The sequence below is a fragment of the Alosa pseudoharengus genome, unplaced genomic scaffold (genome assembly GCF_046254945.1).
Source record: "Alosa pseudoharengus isolate Yale_2024_CS ecotype anadromous, Long Island Sound unplaced genomic scaffold, YU_APseudo_1.1 YU_APseudo_1.1_scf_1, whole genome shotgun sequence".
NCBI classification, from domain to species: domain Eukaryota; kingdom Metazoa; phylum Chordata; class Actinopteri; order Clupeiformes; family Clupeidae; genus Alosa; species Alosa pseudoharengus.
This window is the reverse complement of record NW_027468564.1, coordinates 43,479,211-43,499,773: the sequence shown is the minus strand read 5'-3', so window position 1 is coordinate 43,499,773 and position 20,563 is coordinate 43,479,211. Positions and strand designations below refer to the sequence as shown.

The window sequence follows — 20,563 nt, the reverse complement described above, 5'->3', positions numbered from 1 at the left end:
TGTGTGTGTGTGTGTGTGTGTCTGTGTGTGTCTGTGTGTGTGTGTGTGTGTGTGTGTGTGTGTGTGTGTGTGTGTGTGTGTGTCTCTGTCTGTGTGTGTCTGTGTGTGACGGTGGTGGTACACATGACTAAGCAAAGCTCAGATTTTTCCAACCAAATCCGATTGGCTGTCTCAGGATCAGTTTCCATCATGCAACTTCTGATGGCTCATAACGGGAAAGATACGAGACACCTGATCCAAAAGCAGTTTTGGGGGATTGATTTCTCTACAGCTACTACAAGACAGAACAAGCTGAGGGAGTATAGCCTGTGTGTGTGCATGTGTGTGTCTGTGTGTGTGTGTGTGTGTGTGTGAGGAGGCCAGTCAGCAAAAAATCAGTAGTACAAAAAAAATAAATTAATAAATAGACATGACAGATCAAAAAGAGAATGTGTGTGAGTATGTTTATCATAGGATGTTGTTACTGGACAATGAGAACACACTTTGCTTTGTGAAGTAAGACAGGCAAGCCTTGCTGACAACACCCTCTCACACATCTGTGTACGTGTGTTTGTGTATCTGGGAGCACACAAAAGGAAGTACACAATTACTTCTCCAAAGGTCCTCACTTCTCGGCCATTGTCCCACCCTGCTTCGCAACACGGGATATTTGAGATGCTCTTACCCTAACCAACCCCATCAAACCCTAAACCCCCGGGAAGACCGAAACGTCTCCAACCCAGTCATACATTGCAGAGTTCAGAGCTGAGCACAAGGTATCAAATAATCATGAGTGTGGAAAAATCCCCGCCAGCTGAGCCGCACTGGCAGACTTTGGGCAGACATCTTCAGTCTAGGAGAGTGTAGCCTCCAGCAACAATTCAGAGACAACTGACATATAACATAAAAAAAAAAAAAAAACAGAACGGGTCCAGGTACAAATGACTATCAATAAATATGATCTGTTGTGGTGGTGGTGGGATTTGCATTGACAAATTGCCTTGAGGTATTGTCAGCCAGAACGGCTAGGCTAGACTGTTAATTACTAGACTATTGCATTTCTGAAAGTGTAAGTTTTGTCTGACGCCTTGTCACGCTAGATTTGATGTGGCTTTAATTACACTGATGGTTCATATCTAAATGAGTTAGCATGCCTTCTAGCCTTATATTAGCGCTAACTGTGCTGTTTTTGGTTTTTGGTTTTTGCTAAGCCCATGACGGTGTCATCTACCATCTTTGCATAATGCATGTGGGTTTTCAATGCCAGACCATTCTTCTCCATCCACAGCTAGGCGAGATGAGCAGCTCATGATGGTCTTGGGAAAAAGCCTCTTCTGCTTCCATAAATCCACACACAAGCAAATACTAGCTTTATGGGCCAGCTGGTGTTCATAATTAGCCCGCTTCAATTCATCATAGACTATGCTCTTGGAATACAAATACAAAATGTGTTCACTTGAGAAAGCAAACTCCCCTGTTCTGGAATGCTAAAGGGGGGGGGGGGGGAGTTCTGGAATGCTAAAGGGGGGGGGGGGTCCTGGGGATGACATGGACTCACAGGGGAGACAGATGACAGACAGACGCCTGCACATACTGCCAATGCATCATCCCAGGATGTCCAATCCAGTGCAGGTGAATGGAAAAGTGCATGTGTGTGTGTGTGTGTGTGTGTGTGTGTGTGTCTTTGTGAGAGAGTGGGTGAGTCAAAGGGAGAAGGAGAGCAAAGGAAATATGTTATGTAAGCATTGTAAAACTGCTGATTGTAGAGTGGGAGCCTAGTGTGTGTGTGTGTGTGTGTGTGTGTGTGGTAACTGATGTAGGGTACTGATGGCTGTCATTAGCTCAAACTGCAGGATGGAGGCCCAGTTCTGCAGACAGGAAACTGGGTTAGAAAACACCGCTCAGTGGTGTACTATTCTGCAACTGTCGAAGAGCCTCTCTCCCTCTAATTGAAGTTCAAATATAAGCCAGTGCATTTTCAGTTTAAACAGCATTAATAATATAACATAACATAATATAATATATATATATATATATATCGTTCTGTTTGGTCGTTCTGAAGAGCTCAGTGAATTCAACCATTTCAACCATGGGACAGTCATAGGGTGCACAGAACAAAGTCCATAAAGATGGATGGGTGTGTTTGGAGTGAAAGACCTTGACTGGCCTGCATAGAGGCCTGACCTCAACACCATCAAGCTATGGAAGCTGTTATAGGCCTGCCTCGGTCTATAGATTTAAAGTGGGGTGTCATGTAGGTGTAATGGTCAGGTGTCCCAATACTTTCATCCATAGTGTGTGTGTGTGTGTACATATTTCAAACAGCAGAATATAGCATAGCATAGCATATAGCATAGCATATAGCATAGACTATAGCATTTGTTATTTCAAATGTAATTTCTGCATTACGACACTCAGCTGTACATCTCTCTATCTCCATCAGACTTAATAGTCAGCTAGCTTCATCTTCAGTCTTTTCTCTTCTCCTCTTTCCGCCCTAGTCATCCTCCCTCATGTATTCTAGCACTCATCAGCTCTATTTCTCTTTTCATCCCTCCATCTCATCCATCCATCTCTCCTCAAAATCTTTCTTTAAGTTTGACCTAATTTCCACATCTTACAAACCCATGACTTCCTTCCTTCCTTCCTTCCTTCCTCTTCTCTCCCATGGTATACATCAATGTTCCTTTCATCATATGACAAACTCTACGAGTATTTTTAGATCCCGCATTCATACATTTTGCAGATCCAAGGCGTCAAGCCCACAGAGAAGTGAGGGAGAGAGAGAAAAAGAAACAGGCAGAGAGAGAGGGGGGATACGAGGTGTGAGGAAGAGGAAAGAAAGTGGGCTTTCGACAGGAGGTCACCCCCCCCCCCCCCCGACAGGGATAGAAAACAGCCAATCACTGAGTTTTTGTCCATAATGGGGAGCAAATCAGCAGGTGCCTTTGTAGCACCCCACAGAAGGCCTACTTTAAGAGCAATGGGAGGGGAAGAGAGAGAGAGAGAGAGAGAGAGAGAGAGAGATGGGAGATGGGAGAGAATGAAAGAAGCAGACTTTGAGTCGCAGTATAACTCTCTCTCTTTCTCTCTGTCTGTTTCTCTCGCTCTCTCTCATTCTCTTTCTCTGTCTCCCCCAACACCACCTAGCTGTGAGAATATTAATGAGGGCCTCATTACAGCCTGAGACACAGCCCATGCATTTTAGCACCTGCATGAGAAATGATACCGCAGAAAATAACTCCCCGCCAGACAGCAGGAATAGAGCTCTGCTGGAGTAGAGACAGGAGGAGGACAGAGAACTCCAGCACCACACCTTTCCATTACAGATGCAGTCTAGGATTCCAAACGAATGCTCTTGATGGCACATCTATATGTTATATGTTTATATGTTGTTTATGCTATCTGTTTATGTTATGCTATTGTTTATGTTATATGTTTATATGTTAGTTTGCGTATATGCTTATATAATATGTTCAATGTTTATACTGTATGTTAAACCTGTCTATATTGTATGTATGCTCTGCTCTCTTGTGAGCCAAATTGCCCCATGGGGACATTAAAGCATTACACGACTGCTCTACCTGATAGCCCGATGCAGTTAAGCTAAAATATTATCAACTTTTCATCAGAATCATGGACTACACCTTTAAGATCTGTGAAAGTGGACTGTTGCACCCACATGCCCTCAGTACCTCTTTGTTAAGGCACATCCACACAGTACTGCAGTGTTTCCCACACTTTGACTTATTTGTGGCGGCCCACCACAATATCAACTTTGACCACCACACAATGATTTTCCAGGTTGTACTACATTGTGCTTAAATCTGGTTAGCATCATAACCATGCTGCGCTAATTTGTTAAAAACTGTTGCATTCAAGTTAATTCTGCAAACCTACTACCACAAATAATTACATTCTGTGGGAAACTGTACTGCATTGGTTTACAATGGAAGAAAGCATATGACTGCATGCAACAAGCATAATCGTGAAAAACAGCTTGAAGTAGAAGCCGCAGGGAGAGACATTCAGTGTCCTCCGCTAAAACTGGAAACTTTAGAGTGGAGGTTACAACAAAGGTTAGTGAGGTGTGGACCGGTGATGAGAGACATCGTCGGCGTACACAGACACATCGGTCACGCACAGCGAGGCTTGAATAGCGACGCTGTCGCTGTTTTATTGCAGGACAGTGAAAGTGTCTGATGAGATTGAGATCGTCGTTCTTGGCCGCTGGCGACAGCATCTGTTCCCTCTCTCTATTTGTCTCTCCCTGTGAGGGACGTGAGGAGAATGAACACCCCTCCTCACAAATAAAAACAAACAAACAAAACAAACATACAAACAAAAACTCCACAAATACAAAAGAAACAGCAGACAGCAGCTGGGACACCAGACCACATAAAGGGGTCTAGCATCTCCTCAGGGGACAGTAAAACTTACACGGGGACGTTAGCCAGTCGTTATTCAAATAGAAGGAAACCAAACGCGGCTTTGTTCTTACCGTCCGCTTGTCTGTCTGTATCCTGCTGTGACTCAACATCCTGGTTCAGTTCATTTAAACACATTTAGCCAATGCAAACACACACACACACAAAAAACAAAAAAAAAAAAAATATACCAACATACCATCAGCAACAGGCTGTTCATGCCTGAAAACTAAATCCCCTTACTTCGGTTACAGTTCAACACTGTACACTCGATTTGTGCCGCTGTGTTCCGTGGACCGTAGACACGCAAAGGTGCGCTCAGTGAGAGGGCTAAAATAAGCAGAGGTGTCCTTACCTGTCGGCATCAGTCACCAGTGCCAGCCGGCCGTAGTCCCAGGCCACCTTCCGCAGGATGGAGAACACAAACAGGAGCACCTGAGGGACGAGCCAAGGACAGGTGTGCGTCAGCAACAGCGTAACAACTCCCACTCCCTCTCCACACACACACACACACACACACACACACACACACACACACACACACACACACACACACACACACACACACACACACACACAAACACACAAACACACAAACACACAAACACACAAACACACACACACAGCTCAGGCAGTAAAGAGAAGTGCTAACACAACCAAGGTCATGGGTTTGTTCCACACTGACGAAAGGGAAAGATAAAATGTTTACTTTTGTATTGTAACAACAAACATTATTTAACCTTATATGCACAATAAGGGCCATGGGTTAGTTCCCAAAGAACGACACATACAGAGGGAAACCATAGAAACAGTGTTTCCCATACATTGACTTATTTGTGGCGGCCCACCACAATATCAACTTTGACCACCACGCAATGATTTTCCAGGTTGTACTACATTGTGCTTAAATATGGTTAACATCATAACCATGCTGCACTAATTTGTTAAAAACGGTTGCATTCAAGTTAATTCTGCAAACCTACCACCACAAATATAATTCAATTCTGTGGGAAACACTGATAGAACATTTTCTTTTCATACTTAACATGCAACACATCTTACATTGCACAATTATTCAAATATTTCTGCAATGAGCAGCATCATTAAAACATTTAGGATAAAGCCTCTGCTGAATGAAATAAATGCAAATGAATGAATTTAAATGCAAATGGAAATTTTGCATGTTAATGTATAGCCACTCTGTCCATTTTAATTTTCAGTTTTTGTCATTTTCATCTGGTGTTCACACAGCCATCCTCTTTTGAAACACAACCATCCTCTTTTATTATGGGGGAAAAAGGCCTATTCAGTGGTAGTCTCTGAACAGCTACTAAAAGCAGTGTGCCTGAAAAACACGCCAATTTTCACTTCCATTCAGGTTGAATGTTTTCTTGAGTATAAAAGTCACCATTCAGCAAAGTGTCGCTATTTTTCACAGGTCAACAACATTCAAGTTATCAAGCCTCTTTTCACTCTCTAGTACACAGACACACACACACACACAGACACACACACACACACACACACACACACACACACACACACACACACACACACACACACACTATGCATTCAGCATTGTAGCAGTGAACATTTTGAGCACAGATAACGGACATATTAATGTGAAATGCCCCCAATTCCAACTTGTGACCATCAAGAGGACGTCAATAATATATCTATGCCCCAAGTCAATTGATGAATGACTGACAGCCAAGACATCAATGTCACTGATGAGCTTCAATCTTTAACTTGACAGACAGACCTGCGTACTGTCAAAGAGAGCTTATCTTTTTAGCCCTACAACTGCAGCTGAGATGCAAGAGAGTCCTCTGTGAAGCACCGGACAAATGGCCGACTAAATAAAAAAGCAGCTTTCTGCCATTTCAAACAACTTACGATTAAGCACATATCCCTGCAGTAACCTTGAAAAATAGCTGTATAAACAGCTACTGCTGTTCGCTTGCGATCACTACTGCGTCACTCATACACGCACACACACACACACACACACACACACACACACACACATTCCCTAAAGCAAGCAACCAAAGCGCTGTGTGGTACTCATCATACTTTTCAGCGAGAATATTCATCACTAAATAGCATTATGAAAATCACCAGTTTATTTTTAGTTTACATTTTCACCACAATTTTAAAGTTAAAGTTGACTGGTATTTAGCAGCACCTATTATGCAAGGGGCAGGGGGTGACCTAGTTGCTAAACCATTGCACCAGCACAACTGTTTCCAGGTCAATCTGACATAACTGAGCTCGGCTGGTGGGTTACCTACTAGCTGCAGGGAGGTTGGCAGAGCGGGTGTCATCCTGGTACCCATGATGACTGAACAACCCACCCCGCCAGCCAGGCAGCGTTCCTATAGTCAGCCGCAGGCAATACTGGGTCAGTGGTAGGGCTGCACGATATATCTAAAATCTATCGTTATCGCGATATCAACACTTGCGATGGACATACCGCAAAGATTACTTAATTTTCGATAAATTCGATACATTTTCTGTGCCGTGCGCATTCCATACAGTCTATGGTGTATTCACATTCTGAATGTCAACATATTTTACCAAACTGATGCTGTCATGCAGCCCAAGAAGCCCGTCCCCTACCAGTTTAGGTGTGTGGTGTTTTAGGTGTTGAAGCGGGAGCTAAGTCGTGATGGCTGAAAATAGTGAGTCGAGCGAGGTAGGCTACACTTGGGTGAAGAGGAATTAGTGACTAAAAGGAAAAGCACGTCTGTTATATGGGAATATTTTGGTTTTATGAAGGATGCCGTGTTAAAAACACAGCGCAAATGCGTCCTTCTCCACCGTGTTAAATAAACAATTTCTTTCGTTATCGTTATATCAGAAGATGTCTTTCACTGTCTGTAAGGCTTGTATTTTATGATTTGCATTTAGCAAAAGCCCCAGACAGCAGCACAGAGGTAATCAGGATTCGTTATTTGTAAAAGTTGTTTAACCTACTTCTGGACTGTGCGATTGCAGCCCAATTACTTTCACTTTCCGCTGCCCTCGTAGTCGGCATGCCGGTAGCCTAATAACGTGGGATGCGCAGCGTATGAGGTTACAGACTGAGATGACTGCCGCGATATAGCTTAAGTAGCTTCTTTGCTAGGCCCATCGAAGGCTGGCAATGTGGAATATTCCGCTGGTTGTTGCACAAGTGTTCAGATTGGCTGTCCACCCGTCTTTTATGAGGATTAGGAGCAGATCTTCCACACAACTTCGATAGCCTAGTCAGTAGGTCTCTTAGCTGTCCACTTTCATCAGCCCCCCCCCCCCCCAACCCTACAGTGTATGCTTGCAGCAAGCAGAATGGGGAAAAAAACATTAAATATACTGCTCAAAAAAATTAAGGGAACACTTCAATCATACACTGAATCACTCTGACACTGTTTGGTTCTGAGCACAAGTAAAACTTTTGAGGCGAGTGTTTTATTTTGCAAGAACTGTCAGACATTCTGTGAATGTGGAAGGTTTCAAAATATGTGTGGAAAACCTTTATTGAGCAGTATATTTAAATATCGCAAATTATATCGTTATCGCAGTACTCAATAATGTTATCGCATATCGCATGTTTTCCTAATATCGTGCAGCCCTAGTCAGTGGGGCTCTGGACAAGCCCTGGGTTGGGAATAGGGGTGGCGTTTGTGTATGTGTGTGTGTGTGTATGTGTGTGTGTGTGTGTGTGTGTGTGTGTGTGTGTGCACACAAGTAAGTGTTTCTGAATCTTCAAATCAGACTGAAGGAATGCACCCATTCCAACCACCTCCCCCTCTTTCCCCTCCTCCCCCTCTTCCCCCTCCTCCTCCTCCTCCTCTTCGTCCTCATGTAAACATTTCGCCGTGGTGGCGAGACGCCCTTCTCTTATGTGGGTCAATCTATTGTCCCCCCCCCCCAGGGTCACCGTGCTCTATGGATTTTTCCCCCAATTAGCTGTAAACAAACACTCGCTGTTTGCCAGCCTGCCAGCTGGCATCATGATACCAGACCACCCCCTGGCCCCACCTCTCTGTGGGACACAATACAGTAACCCCAAACATGCACAATGTACAGTGTACAGTATCCTACACGACGAGAGAGCAAAAAAATAGCTTGAGTGGGCGAGAGCACATACTGTACAGGACGGATAAATACAGACGAGACGAGTGGGGTGGCGGCGAAGGGAAGGGGGCGACCAGATAGGACGGCGTTCTGCAGTGAGAGGCGTCTTTTTTTTTAATTCGGTTTCGTATTGGCAGAAAGCGTTTTGCGCGCTGCTTATGTGCACGGGAGCTCCGTGCCTTCGCGTATCAGCAAATTCAACTCCGAGCAGATAAGCTGCCAACGTTATTCATATTCATGTTCATGGTTACCCCCCCCCCCCCCCCACACACACACACACACACACACACACCCCGTCTGATTACGGCTTTAGGGAGGAGGACTGTTGGCTGAGTGTATGTTATGTCCCGGTTTCTGAAAGCCTGCCGAATGGTTGTGCCACTGCTCCATAATGAATAGGGTATGGTATGCATGCAACATTTAAACGTCGATGCTTTCAGAGTGCTCTGTGGCGTCCCCTGGGCTGAAAGAGTGGTGAAGACGTGGGGGTGGGGATTGGGAGGGAACAAGGAAGAGGAGAGTAAATGAGGAGGAGATTGCAGGTGAAAAAACAGGATGAAAGAAGAGGAGAAAAGAAAGAGAGAGAGACAGAAATGGAAGAGAAGATGTGAGAGAAAGAAGGAGGGGGGGGGGCAAATGACAGGTAAGAAGAGAAGAGGCTGGGTAAGGACAAGAATGGACAGACAGGGAATGAAAGAGAAGAGAAAACGAGGGGGAGCAAAGAGGACAGCAGAAGGAATGAGAGGAAGAGGAGAAATATAAGAACGAAGAGAAGATCAAAAAAGGTTTCTGCCTGCTCTCACCAAGCATCAGTTGAAATCTATGTGTCTGGGGAACATTTACTTTGGTCTCACTCATTTGATCCAAATAACAGAAATAGCAAACTCCAAGTCATGGTGTTGGTGGTTGTGTAGGCCCATCAGTGCTTTCTGAACATATTTTTAAAAATGCCGCGATAATACTGAAAACCGTGATAATTTTGGTCACTAAAACCGTGAGGTTAAATTCTCATACCGTTACATCCCTAGTAAGAAAAGAGAGAGTGTGTGGGTGTGTGTGGGGGGGGACATAAACGGTCTGCTCTGATCAGCGATCAGCTAGTTGAAATAGATCTCAGTGCTATTCAGTTCTCTCCCTCTCTTCTCTCTCGCTCTCTCTCTCGCTCTCTCTCTCCCTCTCTCTCTCCCTCTCTCTCCCTCTCTCTCTCTCACCTCTGCCTGCCAAGTCCTTTGTGACGCAAGTCTTGGATAAAAGCAACAATGGAATAGAAAAAAATCGTTTAAGAAAAAGATGCTAAGTTCAGCTAAAGCTATTTGGCTAATCTAATCCAATCAAGCCCACTCATACACTTAACTTTGGCTCCATTTCCTGGCTCCTAGAGCCTACTGTGGTAATTAACAAAGCCAGATGGCTGCCTTTTAATTACATATTCTAGGCAATACAGACACATTGACTTGAGGGAAAGCCATGCTAAAGTGAAGATTTATTTAATTTTTTTTTGTTAAATAGCCTAGTCAACTGGTTTTCGTCACTCTAAAAGAATGACCCAAACCACTGGATAGTGAGTAATATAGTGACGATGAAGCTCACTTGTACAAGTCAGTTTTGCTCTCAGAGACGCCACAGAGTAGATCGTGGAACATTTTATTACCTTTAGCAAAGAGAGAGTGAAGAGAAAGAAAGAAAGAAAGAAAGAAAGAAAGAAAGAAAGATATATAGAGAGGATGAAGGTTACAGAAAGCAGAAAGAACAAGAGAGCAAGGGGTATGTGTAGAAGACAGTGAAATAGACAAATAGACATAGTGAGAATGATGGAGCAAGAGAGGGTCAAAAAGACAGGTGAAAATGGAGAGAGAGAAAAAAGAGATAGAGAAAGAATTGAGAGAGTTTATTTTCTGTATTCAGCAGAGCCTACGCAAACACTTCTCTCTCCAGCACTCAACATGACTGAGAAAGGCCATACTGTACAACAACAGCTTTTATTCCTCAACACAGAGTAAGAGGGGTAGCATAAACGAGAGAACTCCAAGAGAACTCCAAGGGAACTCCAAGGGAACTCCAAGGGAACTCCAAGGGAACTCCAAGAGAACTCCAAGAGAACTCCAAGAGAACTCCAAGCTTGCATGCACCCACACTAGGGGTGTAACGGTACACAGAAGTCACGGTTCGGTTCATACCTCGGTTCGGACATCACGGTTCGGTACGAGTTCGGTACAATGGAGGGAAAAGCAAAACAAAAATGCAGAAAGCATTTTTTTTTTGTACATGTCTCAGGCTGTACCACCTAGTGTCATACAGTCTCTTCCCTGAGTTATCTGCAACAGCCTGAAGTGTGTAAGATGTAGGCTAAACAGTACAATAAGTACCCAGACTCCATCTGTAACTTGTAAACAAAATAAGACAATCAGCTATGAAACTGAAAATAGGCCTACAGCATCTCTTATTTCTGAAAGTGCAAATTACATAGAAAATGATTTTTAAAAATCCACTTAAGCAAGACCTTCAACATCTGTGTTTAGTTGTATATGGAAGGGTCTACAAGTTGCCTCAATATTTTTTTTTTATTGTGTGTAAAGTAATAATCTAGTCTACTAACTGTGAAAATATCACACTATTTTGCCTTTTAAAAAAAAAACGAAATTGCTCCTTTCATTTCATAAAGACTACAACTAGAAGTCACGTGACTGCCCTTTGACGTTAACTCACCGTAGCATGGTTTGTTTATTAGCCTGGTTAGCGTTGTCACTTTATTTTACTGTCTATGCACTTAACACTACCAGCTCCTCATGTGAGAAGTTACAAGTTACCCCAACTTAAAGGTAATTACCACGCGATTTACATAGCTTTCTGTCATTACGAAATCATTTCATTTAAGCCATGGGTTTTGGCCCTATTTGTATGTGTATCCAAAGGCTGCTGATGCGCAGGCGAAGTTTTTTCCCCTCGTTTCAGTGATTGGTAGCCTACATAATCTGGGTGATGGCTTCGAATATGTGTAGCATTTTTTCCACTCACATACCCAACAACTGCTGAACAACGCCGACACACAGTTTCATCTTATCCACCACTCTTTCGCCTGTACTAACGTTACTGTAACTGAAGTTCTCAAACTTGCGATATTAAAGAGACCAGCGGATCCTCTAACTCTTGTGGGTCTAACCTCAGTGCTGCTAATGACTGACGGACTTGACCGACGACCTGACAAAAAAAACATAGGCGCCAATCAGAGCTTCAGAGCTAAGGCGAGGCTACAGATTAGCGTTAGGTGTCGCTAAAGAACTCCCGTAACTCTCGCTACTTAACAGTAATTGCGCATTACATTAATTAATGCGCACACGAGTTTTATGTATTTTTATACCGTGTATTCTCCGTGTAAATTCATGCACCGAACCGTGACGCCCGTACCGTTTCGGTTCAATACGAATACATGAACCGTTACACCCCTAACCCACACACACCTTACATTTTATATTTTTACCTTATGGATAAAAGCCCTGACTTTCAGTATATCTGAAGGTGTCTGCTTTGTTACGAACAGCTGAACTACACACACATGCACGAACATATATATACAATCTGTCATGAGCTTTTTTACAGGTTCAAGGGTACACTGACACACTCACACACACTCACTCACTCACTCACCAGGAAGCACATGAAGTCGAGGGCAAGGACAGTGGGCACGCCTCCGAAGGGCAGCCCCTGTAGTACAGTGCTCCGGATGCGCGCTGAGTAGCAGTACTCCTTGGAGGAATTGCTGTGACAACTGGCCTGGCCCACGCAACTGTGGGGGCCCAGGATGCCCATCGCGCCGGCCCCAGGGCGCTCTCTGGCCCGTGCACGTGCACACGCTCGCTTGGCCTCTTGACAACCCTTCGCCACCACACACAGCAGCCCCTATTCCTCTTCCTCCTCCTGTTCCTCCTCTTCTTCCTCTACCTCTTCTTCAGGTGAGTGGTCTGGTTGAAGTGGGGTAATGGGGCTTTCGGCTCGGTTAAACCCCACGGGGCGAAGCGGTTAGTTGGGTGAGGATGATGATATTGGAGAGAGAGGCTCACAGCCACGTGCTGAGGAAGGGATGCCTGCAGAGAGATAGAGAGAGAAAGAAAGAAAGAAAGAAAGAAAGAAAGAAAGAAAGAAAGACCATCAGAATTGCCTTCATATTTCACAAACAGATTTCAAGCACATCATTTTTTTTGTCACATTCAGCGAACATCTCCTAAAAATCTGCTCGCTGCACAAATCTGAAACTGGAAACAAACAAATTGAGGCGCAGCCTGTCCCCCAACTTGCTCCAGATGAACGGAGGAGTTTGTTTTGTTGTTTTGTTTTGTTTTGGATAAAAGCATCCACTAAGACATTTAAATATAAACATAAACAAATGTGATGTCACGCACAATCGCTGACTGCACCTTTAAGCGACCTTGGTGACGTCAGGAACAACCGGGAGATGGCACTAGGGCTGAGCAGATCTGACTTGCTAGACTCTCACAGTTGGCAGGTCGCGTTAGAATCTGAGGTGCTTCATGAGTCACCAACGTCATGAGTTTACAGGCAGTGACAGCGACAGCAACAGTGAGACACCAAAACTATCTGTCTGTCTGTCTTTCTGTCCTTCAAAAAAAAAATACCTTGCATAACATTTCCACTATCACCATCCTCGCTGCAACTAATGCCATCTTGACTAACTTGAATTATTTTGCTAGTGTATTTTTTACCGTTGGTGCTAAAAGTCATGGGCCATGTGTCTAACTTCAGCCAGTCTATTATTCATGTTATCTCTCCACAAAATCGCTTTCTGAAGAGGGAAGGGGGGCAAAGAGGGGGTGCAGTCACACACACCTCCAAATTGTCCCAAAAGGTGGTTTTCAATCCATCTCCTCTATTCTCTTATACACATACACACCATGATGGCTTCTTCTCTATGAAAAACACACCATGATAGATTGCATAACAGGTTCTCTCTCTCTCTCTCTCTCTCTCTCTCTCTCTCCCCTGATGCTTCGACCGCTCTGAAACTATAATAATAACTGCTCTTCCACCCAGAGCTTTCTGTGGCTCACTCGCTGGCAGTCACACTGCTTCAGTGACAATGCCAGAGCACTCATCTCTGTGCCCGGCATCTAACCGACCACCCCCCCCCCCCAACCCCCACACCAACAACAACGACACCAACAACAACGACAACAACAACAACGACGACAACAATAACACTGCTCGGTCCGCTCAACTTAGTCTGGGCACATCATCACATGCTTTGCAAAAAACAGTTATCCATATTAACAACCACACACACATACCAGTCATACCCATCGCTCCTACACCCAACACATCTGACACCTTGTGACCAATAGCAACCCATACTACCCACCCACCCACACTGTGCACACACACACACACACACACACACACACCCCATTGAGTTCTAAGCACCGGCAGACAGATCCCTCTGTACCCCAACACTGCCAGCATTCCCCAAAGGGACACAGTGACAGCCATGCCAAACCACACTCAAGTACAAAAGTCCTCTGGCAGTAAGAGAGTCCAGTACGGTTCAGTATTATAGAGGGGATAGATGTGGAAAATCCAGGTTTGAGAAGAGTTATAAAGTAGTAATTAGTTTGAGAAATGATGAGGTAGTAGCTAGTGCATCAGGTTGATTTGATGAAATTGGTTATCCATTCCATTTAGAGCACCTTCATGATTGGTGCCGGGCCGGCGCATCAATAATACATCACAAGCAGCAGCCGATATTGATATTCGATATTTTGACCCATCCTTAATCCACAGATGAGCTCACAGAGACAACTCATCGTGGCTTGCTGGTCATGAATAGAAATGCAGAGGTCTCACAGAATTCCAAACAGCACAAGACTCAACCAGAGCTCTCTCTCTGGGGCTCTGGACTCAACCCTCCGTCACTAAACAATGAGACATTCTGGAATGTGTTCCTTCATAATCATGTGTCTTCTCAGCATGGCCAAATAGGTATGGGCACAAGATATTGAATGAATGAGTAAAATGATAAAAAGTTCAGGGAATGGGTGATGCAAAACAAAGATGACAACATTATGAAGAGGCCCACATTACAACTCCCAGTTGAGAAAACATTAATAATTCTGTTTTAAATGTTTGCAATCTTATTGGTGGTTTAGACAAGAACATGTCTAAAGAACGTCTACAAGACAATCTTTTCTTTTCTGTCACTCATTCAAGGCACATTGTGGCGCGGTGTAAAAACATGGTGGAGGTGTCAAAAAAAAAGACAGGTCTGCACACTGAAGAGCTCAAACCCACCAGTTTGCATGTCCATCCATTTTGAATCTCCTTAACAAAGACCAATTAGGTCCGTTTTATTATAAATAAAGTGTAAGACATCTGTGTAGTGTAAGAGTATGGAGTCTTTATTTCCTCTATTATAATTCTTCTAGATTTTTTTTCTTTTACTTAATTCTACATTTCTGATGTTTTATTTATTGTTTGTTTTGTTGGTTTGTATTATTACAATGTTTTCTCTATGTGTTAAATGTTCCAAATGTAAAGCACTTTGAGCTGCATTCGGTGTATGAAAGGTGCTATACAAATAAAGCTTATTATTATTATTATTATTATTATTATTATTATTATTATTATTATAGAACTGCCCAAGCACTCCTGCCACGTCTCAATACCTTCTAACAAGAGAAATGTGTCCAGTTTTTCCGTAGTATTCCAAACCATGAGAATGTCTTGGCCTTGGCCAGTGCTGGTAATACCCACTGCTCTGGAGGGGAAAGTGCACGATGCAGTGGAGGTCCCACAGACTTCTCCCCAGACGGCCGTGGAACTCTGCACCAGATCCACTGATGTCATTTGATTTCATAATCAGCACACGGAAATGAGCCAGATGGCTAAAGCTGACACGTGTGTGTGTGTGTGTGTGTGTGTGTGTGTGTGTGTGTGTGTGTGTGTGTGTGTGTGTGTGTGTGTGTGTGTGTGTGTGTGTGTGTGTGTGTATGTGTGTGTGTGTGTGTGTGTGTGTGTGTGTGTGTGTGTGTGTGTGTGTGTGTGTGAGTGAGTGAGTGAGTGAGTGTGTGTGAGTGTGTGTTTATTTGTGCTTACTTATTACAGTCTCTAAGAAATAAATAAAAAAAGGTTTTGGGCACAGCTGCAGACGATCTCCTCTTACAGGCTAGAACAGGTGCTGTAGCTGTGGAATATTACTAGCAACACTGCATAAAACAAAGGCCAACAAGCCTGATTTCAGTACATGTATTTTAAGGTTCACTTTAGTGCTTATTTTTTTATTATTTTTCCAGGCCCCTATCAAATTCACTAGTCTGGGGAATGAATGATGATCAGATAGTTGAGGCTATAGAGGGGTTCAGAAGCAAGGTTCAGAAAGTAAACAGAATATTCTAGTCTTTGACATGATTTTCTATATTATTGATGCAGGTGCTAATAGCTAACAGTGTGAAGCGTGGTGGGGTGGTTGAAGAGATATTCTGTTCATGGTATGCATACCCTGGGGGTGCGGTGGAATCATTAGCCGAAAACAAACTCTGATATTCCCTCAATAAAATAAAAGTTAATGCCTGGCAGCCAATTCTGTGACTCCTTCAACCTAGAAAAGTTTCAGGGAAGACTATAAAACAAAAAGGGTCAATTCCCAAATGAATGCTATAACATTTCCAATGCCATGAGAAGACATTCATTTTTCCAACGTTCTTGCCAATTGTTATGGTGGGGAACAGGAAAACCCTGTTCCTGGAAAAATAACAAACACATAAATGGCCACACGGTCAAATTATCAATTCAATGCTTTTTCTTCTCCTTCCTCTTCCAGCAGATTTGATCCCCCCCCCCCCCCCCTAAAATGGGGACTAAAGCACAAACAGGTCTGGTTGGGGTAGGATGATGAGGGGAGATATCACAGCACAGCACAACACAGCCTAGCCTGTCTAAAGACTCCAGCTCCAGTCGTTGTGTCCGTGACAGTGGTGGTGGGGGAGAGGATGTTCACTTCCTGGTGGTGAGGAAGTCCTGAGACACACACACACACAGACAGACACACACACACAGACACAGAGACAGACACAGAGACAGACACACACACACACACACACCAGCGAGGCTACATTAAAAGTGTGAATATACCACAGGTAGATACAGTCCCACCCTGACTGATGTGAGCAGTCAAAGCAAAGTCTGGTGCTTGTGGAGATGGTGTGTGTGTGTGTGTGTGTGTGTGTGTGTGTGTGTGTGTGTGTGTGTGCGGGGGGGAGGGTTGAAAGGAGGTAGCCTACTGTATCTCATTCTTATTACTGGCCACTCTGTCCCCGATCTGGGATCCTGCCTGGGCTATAACTGGGGTCTGAATAACTGGGGTTTGTACCACAATTTCCCTAAGAGAAGATAACTTGTACCTGCTATCTGGATCCTTGCCCACCCATGGAAAACCACAGAGGTTATGTTAGCAGCTAGCATAACACTACGGTCGTACGGTTTCCACCCATGGAAAACCACAGAGGTTATATTAGCAGCTAGCATACGGTCGTACTGTTTCCACCCGTAGAAAACCACAGAGGTTATGTTAGCAGCTAGCAAAACACTACTGTATATGGGCGTACTATTCCCACCCATGGAAAACCACAGAGGTTATGTTAGCAGTAAGCACAACACTGAACTGTTCCCACCCAGTTGCAGGTCTGAAGAGTGTTGCTAGAATAAACACCGGGGAGTCAAAAACATATTTTGCCTGAGAGGAGGACTGTACTGTAAATCACTAGGCCTAGGCCACTACTTGTGCCAACGTTTGGACACTTTCAGTGGACCTGCTTGAGATAGAGGGCAGGATAGACGTGTTATTGGTGCATAGGTTTAGACAAACTAGGTTTTACTTGCCTTCTTTTAGCGGGCGTAGAGGAGCTGCAGTAACGTCACCAACTCACCATCTGACAATCAGTTGATCCAGCTTTGATTCCTACTGATGTGAGTCCGTGTTGCTTTGGCTAAAAGAGTCTGCTAAATATCAACCGTTAACTATAACTCTAGCCAAGTAAAGTTATTTGCCAGTGTGATGTTAAAAGCCATCGTCTTCTGGCGGGAAGACAGTGCCAGAGCCACTTACTTCTGATTCTGTATTTGTCATGTGACAATTTTGACCATTTATAATCAATTATTTGGGAAACAAAGCTATGATTTACAAAGTCTAGAGTAATTTTATGTTGCTGCTCAATAATTCAACAGGTGTAGGAAGTGACGCTTCCCACACTAAGGGGGGAAGCTTGAGCCAGTTCCCAATCCTTTTAGAGGCGACAACATCAACAATTTAGAGCTAACTCCACCAGGACCATCCATAGAGCATAAATACTACACTAAGTTTATTGGAAGCCTATTGACACCCCAAACCAACACACATTCCAAGCTTTCAACTATTTCAGATATAAAAGTCAACTATAGACTATCGACTATAGAAAAGACGACTATAAGATCACATTTCAAGTCAATTCGTTCGCTGTCTGACACTGAGGACGGGGCCATACTGTAATCTAGGAGTGGCTTTGCCAAAACGCTGTGTCCGTTGAGGACACAAGTGAGGACACAAGTGAGGACACAAGTGAGGACACAAGCGAGGACACAAGCGAGGACACAAGCGAGGACACAAGCGAGGACACAAGCGAGGACACAAGCGAGGACACAAGTGAGGACACAAGTGAGGACACAAGCGAGGACACAAGCGCCTTGTGTCTGCAAAGGTGGAGGCAGCGCCAGAACCAGCAGTACGGGAACACAATCCTCTTTTCTGGCTATGGAGGGAGCCCCGCCTACTGTCAAGAGGCAAGACACTGATTGGAGGAATGGCTGCTGGAGGAGCATCTGATTGGATGACGGAGTTGTTTAGAAGACTGGCATGGACTTTCATGGGGAGATGGATGTACAGTTTGTTTGTTACTAGCAAAGAGTGAGGAGGTGACAACAGTGACAGACAGAGATAGAGAGAGAGAAAGAAAGAAAGAAAGAGAGAGAGAGAGAGAGAGACATCTAATCGGGTGAGGCAGAGAAAGAGGGATAGAGGGAAGAAAGGGTAGCTGTGCAGCAACAAAGAAGTAAGTTGAAAAACAATAAGGGGTCAGCTGAACAAAGAGGGGCATGATGATAACAGAGAGATGGAGAGAAACAAAAGAAAGGGAAAAAAGAAGAGAGTCTAAAAGCACATGATGAAAAGAAAGAGCCATACTGACATCAGACACACGAGAGGGGGGCGAGACTGAGAGAGAGGATGATGAAAGAGTGTCCGAGATGGGCAGAGAAAGGGTGGCAAAGAGACATCAGGCTGGAAGGGAGAGGTAGAAAGAAAAAGAGAAGGATGGATGGAAAGAGAGAGGGAGAAGGGGGGTAGAGAGAGAAAGGGCGTGCTTGGCTGCAGCAGTACTGCGGCAGATGGCTTTGCAAGACTGGGCTAACACTGTGACACAGACCTGCCTCACACACACACATACATACACACACACACACACACACATACATACACACACACACACACACACACACACACACACACACACACACACACACACACACACACACACACACACACACACACACAGGGCACGGAGGAGAGGAAAAGGGTGGGTGGAAGAGAAATCAGCTGTGAACAAGCAAACGAGAGACAAACCCTTTTCTTCCTCCCTCCACTTCTCTCTCTGTCTTCATCTCTAAGCAAATTATAATCGAGCGACACAAAAAGAAAGAAAAAAAGATGTGTGAATGTCATCATATCTTCACAATATCGATGCAGGTGCACTAGTTACCACGGCAACCGCCTCCACCTTGAGGACTCCATTGGGTATTTCAATCTTGGAAAAAATCCTCTGGTCATGACCAGAATGTGTGCAACTAAAATGACCTGGGGTGTGTATCAATGACCATAATACACTCAGACAGTTATGACTAAAATATGAATGGATAGGAAGCCCACAACCTGTCTGATGCAATATAGCACATCCATACCTACAGCCAGTCATTTAGTACCACAAGCCCAAACTCGCCCGCCAGTCATTAAGAAATATAAAAATGTCACAGGTAAGCAGAGGTGCATTTCCACAGCCCGGTGGCGGCGTCGGCAACGGTGAGATAGGAAGTCATGACCTGCAGGCTATCCAGGCATGCACGCGTGCTGCTCTGAGGGGGGACTGGTGTCGCCAGGAATTCTGGGAATGCTGGGTGCAGGCGGGCGGTGGCTGTGGCCTGGGGTAGGACCAACCTCTGCTTGAAGACAGCCGTGCAGAGAGCGATGTGCTGTGTTTGTGTGCTGTGTGTGTGTGTGTGTGTGCTGTGTGTGTGTGTGTGTGTGTGTGTGTGTGTGTGTGTGTGTGTATGTTTGCGTGCTGTGTGTGTGTGTGTGTGTGTGTGTGTGTGTGTGTGTGTGTGTGCATGTGCATGTTTGCGTGCTGTGTGTGTGTGTGTGTGTGTGTTAGTGATGGGCAAATGAAGCTTTGGTGAACCACTTAACCACAGCAGTGTGAAGCTAGCAACACTATTGAATTGATATGGCTGCCACATGTAGATTTTTCAACATAAAAGTCCTTACCCAAATCAGTATGTAACCAAAAATATTGGTTTGCTAAGGACTTTTATGTTGAAAAATGTATGTGTGGCGGCCATCTTTTTGCTTTTCAGCTAGTGTCGCTAGGTTCACACTGCTGTGGTTCAGTGGCTCACCAAAGCTCCATTTGCCCATCACTAGTGTGTGTGCGTGCTGTGTGTGTGTGTGTGTGTTGGTGCTGCTATTAGCACTTTCGTTTCATAATCGTCTGACCCTCTTGCAGCACTTTTGCTCAGTGTTGGCCTGCAAATGTCCATTTTGTCCCCCTGTCGCCTGCAGCAGAGTGGGCATGCTGGTGATGAGGTCATGGGCAAGTCGCCGGAGCCCATTTCAGTCTGATCTATCAATGTGCACGACCCATCACTGCCATCACTGCCATCGATGCCAATTTCTAATACACACAGTATCTCCACAATAAAAACTCCTCTTTCATCAACGCACAACACACAATACC

General features: G+C 44.4%; 1 protein-coding gene across 3 annotated transcripts in view; it reads right to left on the bottom strand.

Moving 5' to 3' along the window:
• LOC143129162 (mechanosensitive cation channel TMEM63B-like) overlaps positions 1-20,563 on the bottom strand; it is a 75,514-nt gene that overhangs the window by 38,755 nt on the left and 16,196 nt on the right. For all 3 annotated transcript variants that reach the window (XM_076289888.1, XM_076289890.1, XM_076289889.1), the window contains exons 2-3: positions 12,168-12,604; positions 4,762-4,841 (exon numbers count right to left, since the gene is read on the bottom strand). In XM_076289888.1, coding sequence (XP_076146003.1) covers positions 4,762-4,841; positions 12,168-12,329 — 242 coding nt within the window. In that variant the 5' untranslated portion in view covers positions 12,330-12,604. The remainder of the gene's footprint in view (positions 1-4,761; positions 4,842-12,167; positions 12,605-20,563) is intronic.